The sequence below is a fragment of the Sminthopsis crassicaudata genome, chromosome 1, assembly GCF_048593235.1.
Source record: "Sminthopsis crassicaudata isolate SCR6 chromosome 1, ASM4859323v1, whole genome shotgun sequence".
In the NCBI taxonomy this organism is placed as follows: domain Eukaryota; kingdom Metazoa; phylum Chordata; class Mammalia; order Dasyuromorphia; family Dasyuridae; genus Sminthopsis; species Sminthopsis crassicaudata.
In genome coordinates, this window is record NC_133617.1 from 619,231,901 (window position 1) to 619,244,845 (window position 12,945).

Below are 12,945 nucleotides of genomic sequence, written 5' to 3' on the forward strand. Positions count from 1 at the left end.
TTTGATATGCATATTAGCAGTACTTACTGTGATGGGTACTGTCATATTTAAGTACAGATAAGTTACACTATTTTCAAAAGTAATTAATATTCATATTTCTTGTTAAGATAGTGCTTGAAAACATATCCTTGCAGGCTTTTATTAGATTGACAAAATGCAGGCTTTTATTAGATTGATAAAATGTAAAGTTTTAGGAGTTTAAATTCTCATGATATTATTTTTGACATGAACAGGATTTCTATAAACCTATTCTAGTGTTGGTTAATTATTTCATGTTACATGATTTATAAAATTTAGGGCCATATTTTTTTAATCTTTTGGTTTCTCATTTCTTTGTAAAATTAAATCATTCAAAATATTTTTAGGGCCTTAGTTATAGGATATGTCTTTCTGAGAGATTTTGGGTTCCTACTCTTTGTTAAAGATGACCAATGTTTACACAGAAAGATCAAGAAACATGTTCACTAAATTTGCATTACTGTACAGAAAGTCATTTATTTTTTATATATACCAACTCATATCAAACATGGGCAGAGTCATGTTGCTTTTCATTGCTATAAAAGAAATATAGGATTTCAGAGCTGAAAGATAACTTAGAGATCATCTATTCTAATCATTCATTTTATTGAGGAGAAAACTGAGGTTCAGGGATTTGAAGGAATGTGACCAAATCCACATAATTGTTAGTGGTAAAACCAGGAATGGAATCCAGGCCTCTTGACTCTTTTCCAAAGCTTTTCCCACTGCACTGATGCTATTTCCAAAGAAGTGGGCTTGTAAATACTCTTGGCAGTATGTTGAAACATGGAAAGAGCATCATAGATATTTGTGTATCCTGACACCTACTTTACAGGACAAAAAACTTTGATTAATGAAGGATCCAAATGGCTTTGAACGTTGTGACTTGGAGCAAGTTGTGAACTGAATTATTAAATTCTAAAGTTCTACAAGCTTTTCAAAATCGTGGAGCATTCATATCTGACTGTTCTTATTTTTTATTGTGATCACCAAAATAATTTCACTAGGCACAACAACTTTTCAAACAATACCAATAACAGGCTCAGAATTTAATTACAATAAAGTAATTCACAAAACACTTTAGGCAACAGAACATGCTTAATATTTCTTTGAAAAAGGCTCCTCCAAATTTCTGTACAGGATTAATGTGTGATACAATAAACTGTTATAAGGAGATCCTGAAAGAACATTATTCTATATTCCTTATATAGATACACTTTTATTACTGCCCTGTGGAAGACCAAAAAGTCCAATTTTCCACATCTGGCAAATAGGAACTTTCTTAAATGTTGTGATTGTAGATTTTCCCTCCTGCACCTAGGTGAAAATATGTACATTTTATTTTCATGAAAAAAAAAGAGACCTGAAATTTGGATTATTATTATTATTATTTTTTACATTGCACACTTCAGTTTGGGCTTTATTCATTTAAAGACATCCAAATTCATAGCACACTTCTAAAATCGATGTGCTAGTGGAGATTTAAAGGGAAAATATTTACCAGCACATTTAGCTTTCTTAAAGGAATGATTTCCTTTGAAGGATGAATATTTCTCTTTCTTTTAATATGTATAGTAGTACATACTTGGGAAAGTATGTATGTAAATCTTTAGCACTTAAAATTTGAAAAGCATAGCCCAATCATTACTTTTTTTTCTTTATCCTTCTGATATTACTAAATGCTCTCATTAAAATTTCAGATCTACTGGTTCCATCATCAACAATCAACCAATCACAGCTTGGCCTGAACATAAGTCATGAATAATGAATCATATACCTGTAGCATCTATAACATCAGCAGGTAATATTGGGAGGAAAGAGTATGCAATTATTCCATCATACTTTGTATTAATAATAAAAACCTTCTCACAGAGAAGAAAATACATTAAATACTTTCAATCATGATATATACAGCAATAAAAATTCACATTTTCATGCTTTAGTGAGACACTGAAATTGTCTACCAAATAGTCCTTGTAGTTTATCTGAATTGAGGCCTCTTAGGATCTGAATTATTGATCAGTGCCAAATATTTCAGTTCCCTATGCCAAAGAAACAACAAAGTGTCTACCACCTTGAGAGAGGCAAAGACTGGACTCTTCCAGACATCAAGTCCTGGAAGCAGTCCTATTCAGACACATCACAACCATGGCATTGAGTATGTCTGAAGTCCAGGAGGCGTGCCTGCTTTACAATCAGGAAACACTGCTCTGGAGTGGATGGAAAGGACAAGAAGGCCCTTCACAGCCTGACCAGATCCCTCCTTATGTTTCAAGTGCACTAGACCTTACCTACAAGGTGCTGGAAATAGTATGGTTATCTGTCACATACCCACTATATACACTTTTCTGAATAGTTTAATGTTTCATTAGGGAAAGTGACTTGCAGAGAGCCTCCCTTATGTGTGGGGCCTGTTGCTCTACAGTTCCCATCAGCTTCATCTACTAATATCACACTCTCTGAGTCCTGCTCCTGGGAGGTGTCTGAAGTCTCTGAACTTCTCATAGTCCTCAGTGAGGTGGTGTCTGATGGGGGCATTCCGGGCCCAACTCCCGGCAACAAATTACGGCCCCCAGAGCCAGCTTCACTGAGCTCAGGCATATAAAGGAGAGTCTGGGAGGTACTGCTGACCTCTTTCAGTTCCCGGGAAATAAATGATCTCGAAGGGCTGGACATGGCAGATGTCCGGTGGCCAGAGCAGTTGAAGTTGCCCCCTGACTGTTCCCTGTGACTCCCTCCAATACGGCAAAAGAGACATTTGATTTTCTCTATTGCTTTACTGAGCACCGTCTTTCGGAGAAGGATATAGATCCAAGGGTCCAGAATAGGGTTCACCGAAGCAATTCGGATAGCCTGCAGGTCAGGGTTCTTGCTGATATTTTTCTCAGGTTCTGGTTGGTACAATTGGTTCACAAAGACACGCACCTAAAAACAGATACACCAAAACTTAAATTTGGTCCAGAGAAAAGCATTTTAGAAACCAAACAAACCAACCTTTACTAATTCACGGCAGATTGTAGCAAGGGGAAAGTGAAGGGTTTTAGCAAAAACTTTAAGAACTCAGTTTGTAAAATGAGAAATAAGAATGGATCTCAAATTATACACTTTTACCTTTTAGCTAAGAGATTAAGATTCCATCTTTTTTTAGATCACTGTTAAGTGCATAAACACTTTTGTTGAATCATTTTAGATACATTTTATGTTTCGCTTCTATCATATTATATATGTGCTCAAGGCTTACTTAAGTGCCATGTTATTACCACTATTGAAAATGAAACTCCTGTTTCATTCAAGTTTTCATAGACAAATCTAGAGTTGCCCTTTTTAAATATAGTTTAGAAATGGCTGTTCTGTCAAAAAAACTAATTCTTCCAAATACAGGTTTACTGGAATTAATCAGCTAGGCAGCTGCTTACTGAATGATGAAGATTCATACAGATTTTTTTTAATCTCACATAGAGGCTATCTAATGATCCCAGGACCTAATTTGACTAGAAGGATCTTATATTTCTTTTCTCTAAAGGTGACTGGGCATATTGGAAATGTACAATCTGATTACAAATATTTTAAAGAAATCCTTTAATGGAGACAATTTTTTATTACACATATTTTTTTTATTTTGAATCCTTTTAGAAAAAAGAAATATAGAAAAAAGAAAAATAAAAACCAACTTTTGATTTTTATAAATCTTTTAAATGAAAGTTCATTTAATAATGTTTCAGAAGCCACAGTATGCCAAATACTTATTCAGAGCCTATTTATTCATATGTAAAGAATGATTTTAACATATTTATTTTGCTTTTCCCCCAGGTTAAAACATTATAAGCAGCAAAGTAGAAGCTGGAAGAGGAGTTGTTAGAGGAAGGTACACTGAAACAGAGGAGTCAGCAATGGATAATGGAGAAAATGTAAAAATGACAAAAAGCAAACATAGGGGTTCAAAAAACCACAATAGTACATTGTACTATTTAACATAAGGGCAAACATGCCATTATCTTCAGTAGCCAATGAAGCTATTATTGTCAATTCTATGTCTAGAATTGCACAGTAATTTAACTTTTCCTAATAATGACCCTGAATCATAAGGCAAACATTAAATGATGTTTTACAGCCTCCACTTAGGAGGAGAGGGAAAGGGACAAATACATTTCTAAAAGATTTGCACAAAGTTATTAGGATAAAAGCACTTTTGATAAAAATTAAAAAAAATCACTTATTGTTCAATTATTTCAGTAAATGAGATTACCAAACATTTTAAAATTTCTTGTTTTTAAATAGTAAATCAGATATAAATTAACCCAAACTATAGCACTTTAGCTTTGTGACAAAAGGCAAGTCATTGAACCTTTCGGAGACTGTGTTCTTATGTGTAAAATGAGGATAATGAAACTTGAATGGCCTTTCTTATTAGGCTTTTGTGAAGAAAGAGTTAAATATTTAACTGCTTTATAAGTGTTATTATTATCATTACTAAAAATAAAATTGTCATAGTGATTTATATAGAGTTAATCTTTGGAAAAGAGAGATGAACACATCTTTTACATACAATGTCAGCCAGTTTGGCTTTATAATTTTAATGCATTTTCTGTCGTGTAACATTTTAGAAAACATTCAGAAATATGTTAGGAGCCTGATCATCATTTTTCTAGGTCTGGTATAGATATTAAAGAGACAAAGAAGCAAAGAAAATAGAAGGCTATGCTTGAAGAGAAAAGAATCTGGATTCAGGTTCTACTTCTGATATACTCTGGGTAATCACTCTCTCAATATCCACTGGCAGCTACTGAAATTAGAAATACAAATAATTTTTCAATTTTCATCAATGGAGGGAATTCTTCAACCTCTCCCCCTTCCCATTTCCATCCAAAGATGAAAATATAGGTCCTTATTTATTTATTTGTTCATTTTATTTAAAGGATAGATGTTACCATGACTTTCCTACAGTAGAGCTTTTGACAGAAAACACATCACTTCCAATTTATATATTTACAGGTGTCTTCTTTAGTTACCTCTCTACTTATCTATAAGTAATATAAATTGTTGTTGTTCAGGTATTTTTCAGTCACATTTGAGTCTTTGTAATCCCATTTGCAGTTTTCTTGGCAGAGATAATGGAATGGTTCGCCATTTCCTGCTCCAACTCATTTTACAGATGAGGAAACTGAGGCAAACAGGGTTAGGTGTGACTGGTCCAGAGTCATGCAACTAGTAAGTGCCTGAGACTGAATTTGAATTTAGGAAGATATCTTCCTGACTCTAGACCTCACATATGGTATTACCCAGGTGCCCAAGTAATGCAAATATTGTATTGATTTTTTTTTGGCTGGAGCAAATGGGGTGAAGTGACTTGCCCAGGGTCACACAGCCAGGACATATTAAGTGTCTGAGGTCGGATTTGAACTCAGATCCTCCTAACGTCAGGGCCAGTGCACCAGTTAGTTGCCCTTGTATTGAATTTCTAAAAAAAATAAGTGCTATAAATATTGTAAATACAAGTTATGTAAACACAATATCTCAATTAAAAAAACCCAAAAAAACAAAAACTTTGTCAGTGTTCGGTACATAATAATAGTGTGATAAATCTGTAACATAAATTCAACAGGATTGGAGAATTATGGCCACTAGGTGGCAGGCCTACTCCAAATATCTCACTAGAGAAAGTTAACTTAGTTTTTCAGTTTCTAAACTGGCAACTAAGGATAATCAATGTAATCTCGGTTAAATGTAAACTCTGTGTCTAGTGAAAAGTGTTGACTTTGAAATGGTCAGATGCTGCCTGCCTCTACCCCTTAACACCCCAACCTCAAGAAACTAGTGAAAAAAGAGAAATTCTTGGAAAATTTATGAGATGAAGTTGTCAAAGAAACAGTTCTTTTTAAAAATCCATTGCAGTATTTAGAGAACTGAGAATGCCACTGAATGTTTAGCAAGTTGGTGGTTAGTACTAACTCACAGAGCACAAGCCTTCTTTCACCACTGACTTGGATGGAGAACTACAAGCAAGGAGAGTAACAACATCTCTGTGGTTTTGTTTACCTAATAGTCAAACTATAGTGGTAATGTCTAGAATGAACTCTTGCCCACACAGTGCTAGAAGGCCATGGATGGATGACAGCCATGTTAAGAAGAACACATTTCTATTTTAATCTCTTGTGGTAAAAATGTTTAAAGCAGTCAAAGTTGAGGAGGATGGACTATTGTTAAACCCCTTAGGTATTCATTAATGGAACTCTTTCAAAAGTGTTGGTGAAATTTCCAAGTCCATTTACTTTCCAAGGAGATTTTACTTTAAGATACAGCTTCTTATGGTGTTTTATATAAATACATTATCGTAGCTATTTGATCTGCTTTTCCCAGAGTGTAAAAAGCCTATATCAGAATGAATACATCTGGAGAAGCAATCCAAGTTATGTGGGGAAATTGAGACTATTTAAAAAAAATTCCTGTTCAACATGCCCTAAATGTTACACAAAACAAACATGTTCAGGCAGTTTTCATTGTGGGGAAGGTACAGTATTGATAAAACAGTCTGAGTCACAAAAAAAATCTTGAAATAATTTAGGTTAAAAAATAGAAGACAAAAACCCCATCACCATCTAATCTCAAGAAATTAATCTGGTTTAGAGTAACTGCTGACTTATATATGTGGTTTCTTCTTGGCAATGGTTAGGAAGTGACTTTATAACTTCTTGAATCTGTGGAAACTTCAGCCTTGCCTTTCCCTGAACCTTTATCTCTGGGGTAATGCGGGGATAAGGCCTAGATAGTCACAAAATACTTCTACCATAGCTCTGCCTCTTTTCCAGGAACCGCTAAAGGTACTTTTATAAAAGTCTAAAGTTCAATGAAACACAATTTGAAAGTCATAAGGCAAAAATTACAGATTTAGTCCATAATTATTAGGTACCCAAGTGGCACAGTAGATGAAGAGCTGGGTCTTAAGTCAGAAAGACATCTTCCTGTGTTCAAATCTGGCCCCAGACACTATCTAACTGTGTGACCTTGGGCAAGCACCTAACTCTGCCTTAATTTTTTCATCTGTAAAATGAGCTGGAGAAGGAAATAGCAAACTATTCCAGTATCTCTGCCAAAAAAACCCTAAATGTGGTCATGGAGAGTTGGACGTGGCTGAAAAATCATCTGAACAATAATAGCCCATAATTAGCATCATTTCAACAGAAAGCAAGGAATGTTGCACTGAGAAAGGATGCTGACATTCTAATTAAAATGATTTAATAACTCAATAAAGAAGTTGTTTTCAAATGCCTGAAAGTGGCCTCTTACTGAGGTTCTGTATTACCTATTTAACAGGGTTTGTGTGTACTCAGTTATTTTGTGAGAAGGCTAAAATTGACGCAACTATTATTGAAGTCCCTAAAAAAATATTCCTTTTTTTTTTCCAATTTTAAACAAATTTAAACAATTCAATACTGATAGAATGCAGGTCAACATACTGTAGGCAGCACATTTGAAAGAATTTGTTCACTAGAAAGTTGACAGATATGTCCCGGTTAGATAACATGTGGTGGTATAAAAAGACCATTGGATTAGGACCTAGAGGATCCAGGTTCAAATATTCTTGTCTGACTCTAATTAGTAACACATTGCTTAGCTTTTATAAACATCTATTGGTCTTTAAAATGGAGTTAATAAAGCTATAGTGACGTCGGTATGAAGAAGTATTAAATGAAGAGTGCAAGTGATTCAAAGAAGATGGGAATACACCCAAGATCTGAGTATGTGGAGAATAGATACAGAGAGCAAAGTCTTTGATAGTGAAGTGACAAAACATTAAAAAGATAAAGAGATAGTACATGGTAAAATCTCTTAGAAAACTTTTCACATGCAATACAAGGATATAGTATCATCTGAAAAAAAAAATCTGCCTCCAAGAGTAAAAAATTACTGGAAAGTTATCAAATCATTAGCAAGCATGCAACTGTGATAAAGTAATTACTATCATCAATGGACTTTACCAATAGATAAAGTAATTACTATCATCAATGGATTTTACCAATATGGAAGAAAGTTAAGATGTGAGGGAGAAGGTTAATGATGTTAACTATAGTTTCTAAGAAGTGAAAAGCCTATCTAATGCTTCAAGTTACCTAGCGATGGGTAAGAAAAGAAAATTGGAGAAAGGAAAGGATTGCAATAATGGTGCTCGAATACAGCAGTTTGTGTATCTGCTGACCCATCTTAGTCATGGGTACATAGTAATGGACAAGTATACACACCAGGAAGCTTAACATCAGCATTAAAATGTGTCATGTTTAAAGTGAGGAGATAAAGCTTGAGAAATTAAAAAAAAAACATTTCAGATTCTGCTCTAAAAGCATCAAAGTCTGTTCTTACCTTATATGTTTACTTAAACCTGCACTGTCTAATTTAGCCTGAATTGTCTCCTAGGGCATTTTATTGCTCTCTTTACCATAAAGAAGTATTCTTTTACCTGATTTTCCTGTGTCTTTATAAACCTCTCCTAATCATATGCTAGCAAATGCTTTATAGAGACAATTTATTTTATAGTAAACAAAAAACAAAGCAAGACAAAATCCCCCATGGCCAATCATTTTCTAGACTAATTAGGGACATATTAAGCCAGAGTTGTTACTTTTGACTAATTTGCCAGAGAATTGTTCTTAAGTTTGGAGTAACAAAAAACAAACAAAAAAAACCCCAAAACCCAAAACCCAAAACCAAAAACACCTTACATTTGGCTGATTGTGCATAGAAATAAAATATATATATGTTTTCCAGATCCTTCAGCAAATTAGCTCATATCCTGAAGCATGATATTTGATTACAGTGATTATCTTTCCTTGGAGAGCTGCAAACATGAACATCCAGAAATTGATCTAGTTATTGCATTTAAACACCCTTTGGTGGCAATCTTCTCTGAAGCTTTCTAGCATATACATTCCTTTTTTTGTTTACCTCAAGAGTAGAGATATTTCTTCCAACCTTTCTGGATTTTGAAACGATGAATGGATGAAATGATCATAAGTGTATCATTCCCACTATCTGTTTTCTCTTTATGACATTTATAGAATTCTGTAGGTTCAATTCACTTCAACTTGAATTCCTTCAAGAGTATATAAATAGCTAATTTTCTATTGTCTTCTTAAGAGAGTCTCAAAAAGTAGCATTTTTCTATTTATGGCTTAGTTCAATAAATTTCAATTTGTTATCCAGGTAAAAATTCCTTTAAAGATTCAACTAAATGTGGAATAACTTGTAGCCATTCTCCTGAACAGGAATAATCTTTACTGAGATTTTAGCAAAAGAGATCACAACTGGTAAAGTATTATTATTCTTTTTCTATTACAACTTTTCAAAATAAGGCAAATTTTGATATCTATTCCATAGCATTTTGTTATCCTGATTAATCTTGTCACAAATTTTTGAGAATATAAGTAAACATTTTTTATGGTCTATCACCATTATCTGCTTGACTTAAATGGTCTGAAGGGATTGAACTTCAGACAGACATGACTGACACCACAGGTCCAGTTAACTCATTTCCGGAAATTGAAGCGTAGGCTTAATGATTATTCACTTTTAAATAATTTCTTATCTCATTATACACATTCATAAACTTGTCAGTGCATAGTCTTATGCTATAATTTTAGTGTTCAAAATAGTTAATTTTTATTACTTTTTATCACTTTTGTTTCATTTTTTAATCACGAATAAAACAAAACATTTTAATTTTCATTATTTCCTTTTTAAAGCTATAAATAAATAAATAAATAAATTCAGCCACAGATTCCTTCCAAAGATGTTTTAGTGCTTATCTTATTCAAATGTCTCATTCACAGACTGATGATTTCTTACTTTCTCTTTACAGATCCCATATAGGATGGAGGGCACTCAAAGTGCACTTTTGGCTTGCTTGTTATGAGTTTTTTTTTTTTTTCTGAATTTATTTCGAATAAGTAGGAGAACTTGATCAGAAATGATTTTGACTCAAATTCATAGCATAAACTTTTCATATCTCGGGAGAAGGCATTTTCCAAACAATATCCTTTTTTTAAATTTTGAATTACATGTTGTTTAACTTTCTAGTTCTTCTACAAAATTGTTGTTCTATAAGAACAATTCACTTTATTATTTACTATACTGTGAAGCCAGGAGAAAAGACCAAAGAATTACAGCTCTAGCAACAGGAAACTTGTTACTTCCAAAATCTCACTTTATATCTTGCTATTGATAAGGAAAGTAAAATATTTATATAGCAAAAGTGACATAACTGCAGATTGTATTAGATCCTAGACCCTTTTAGCCATATTTTGTGCTTCTGTTTTTATGCTCTGGCAAGATGCTATTGTCAGCTGGCTCCCATTCATCCTTAAATTACTGCATTTACATTTACTTTAATCACATTCTGTTTAAATAATCAAGATTCCTATGTTGTTGGTGACAAATAATATTAGCTTAATTATATTTATTGTCATATATCCCAAACAGTGCAAGGAAGAACTTGATTTGTCCAGTGATTGTGAACTGATGGTGAATTTCCAGCTGAAAATAACACCAGATTAAAATGCAGCTACTTTTTTTTTTTAAGTTATCAATTTTACAGTTTACAAGAGGCCATGTGATACAATGAAATAGCTTCAAAGTCAAAAGATCTTGGTTCAAATGCTGCTTCTGACACTAGACAAACCTCTCAGTTCTCTCCAAGGTAACACTCTCAGACTGCAAAATGTAGAGAATCTGTAGAGGGAGCTCCTTCACCTGGGAGAGAGTTCCCTATATGAATGAAACCATAGGTTTATACTTAATCTATACCTATTTAGGTGAGTATGGAAACTAATATCTAAAACCAAACCTATTAAAAATGAAGCCATTTTTAGCAAAACCCAATGGTATTCATATTTGGATGTCAGAATCATACTTGGTCTTTATGTAAAGGAAGATATCTTTATATTTATATGAATTATTACAAATGTATGTAAATGATCAGTTCTGCATTAGTGCCAAAATATATGATTCATGAAAATATAAGGGAATTTTCTCTGAAAGAAAAATGAGGTGCAGTTGGAATAGCACCAGATTGGCAATTAAGAGACCCCAAAATTGTGTGTTGTCTCTGTGTTGGACAGAGGTATGTAAGTCTCCGTTTCTTTCTCTATGGAATTACAGATGATTTAGGAATCTGGTCCTTTTGGAGCTCAAAATTATTGGGTTTTTTTTATGATTTTAATTAAAAATTCTTTTAAAATTTCATCTTTGTAGACTACTGCCAAGCTCAGGTTCTATTCTAATACTGTATGGAAAAGAAAGGGATAAAAGAGTTGTCTAAGGAAGAGAGCATTCTACTTTATTCTTTCCACATCTGGCAAATTTCTCAAATGGCAAGAAGACACAGGAGGTAGACAGCTGGCTAAGATAAGGAAAGAAAAAAATACTATGAAAGAAAAAACAATTAGAAAAGCCTCCTCAAATCCTTGTGGGCAGAGTTTGCCGTGAAGAGCTGTGAAACCAAGGATGCAACTGATTCAAGAGGAGCCTGGAATATATCTAAGACCTTGGGAGATGCTGAGAAGACAAAACAATGGAAATTAGATACTTTCTAAAGGAAAGGAGCAAACTGGGAGACACTAGCAGGGAAAAGTTCATCAGAAATTGTTCCAGCAGTAGCTAGGTGATAGGGAAAGCGTCCTAGCCTGAATCAGGAAGCCTGGATCGTTCACTAACACTTCACGTTAGGCAGTTTTCATCTCTGAACCAGCTCCCTGAGTAGGCTAGTCTAATTCATCATCCCTTCCAGTTAGGCTATTCCCGGATTCTCAGTAAGATTTTGGCTAACTCACCACGAGAGGAATGGAGCAGATGAGGACCACCAAAGAGGTTGCAATGAGTAAGATGACCATCTGGATCTCCGCACCTGCGATGCGGCGGAAGCTCCTACGCCTACGAAAATCGCTGAGACGAGGGACAGCGGAGCAGGAAGCCAGACTGGTGGAGGCGGCGGAGACCACGGCAGCGGCAGCGTGGTGGTGGCTTTCCGTGCCCAGCGAGGTGCGGCGCACAAACTGGCGGTGCATGCGGATGAGCGCCATGCAGACCAGCACGTTACAGAGCACAGTAACGAGGATGAGGAAGGAGCTGAAGCCAGCATACATGTAGGAGAAGGCGGCGTGAGTGGTCACATTGGTGCGCCAATCTATGAAACACCAGGTACTGGGGAATTGAAGCTTGGAGCTCCCAAGTCCCATGCTGGGCAGGGCGCAGAAGAGCACATTGGAGACATAAACTGCAAAGAGTGTGAGTCCGGCTAGCTTCTTGTCCACGTAGTGGCTATAAAAGTAGGCGTGGTTGATGGCCAGGTAGCGTTCAATACTCATGGCGCAGATGATGCTGAGACCAGAGAGGCCGAAAAAGAGGAGGATAAAGGTGCTGTACTCGCACAACCCAGCGCCCCCGGGCCATTCTCCCTTCACGTAGGTGGCAATAGTAACCGGACTGACCAGCGAGGTACCGAGCAGGTCGGTGACTGCCAGCCCGCACACCAATGTGTAAAAGGTCGTCTCCTTTTGTTCCTTTCGCGATTTGCACAAAACCACGATAGCTATCAGGTTGCCCACCACGCCGAAGATGAACATCACCGCTGGAATTGTCGCGGGAGGGAGTTTAATTCTTCCGTAAAAGAGCCATTGGTCTCAATGGAGGACATGGTGATGGCTAAAGGGGACGGAGCCCGGGAGGTGGGGGAGAGGGAGAAAGGGAGAGAAGACAATGATGGAGGGAGGGAGGGGGAGAGAGAGAGAGAGAGAGAGATAGATGAGAGAGAGAGAGAGAGAGAGAGAGAGAGAGAGAGAGAGAGAGAGAGAGAGAGAGAGAGAGAGAGAGAGAGAAAGAGATGAGCATTCAACAACATTGAATTTTATTTTCTCAAGCTTTCACACATAATATATAATA

General features: G+C 35.6%; 1 protein-coding gene across 1 annotated transcript; it reads right to left on the reverse strand.

Annotated features, from left to right (window-relative positions):
* Window positions 1–977: 977 nt before the first annotated feature.
* On the reverse strand, window positions 978–12,700 carry PTGER4 (prostaglandin E receptor 4). The gene is given in 3 exon segments (XM_074282604.1): window positions 978–2,943; window positions 11,838–12,661; window positions 12,664–12,700. Coding segments are annotated over 3 exon segments (1,452 nt in total). The 3' UTR covers window positions 978–2,352.
* Between the last annotated feature and the right edge of the window lie 245 nt (window positions 12,701–12,945).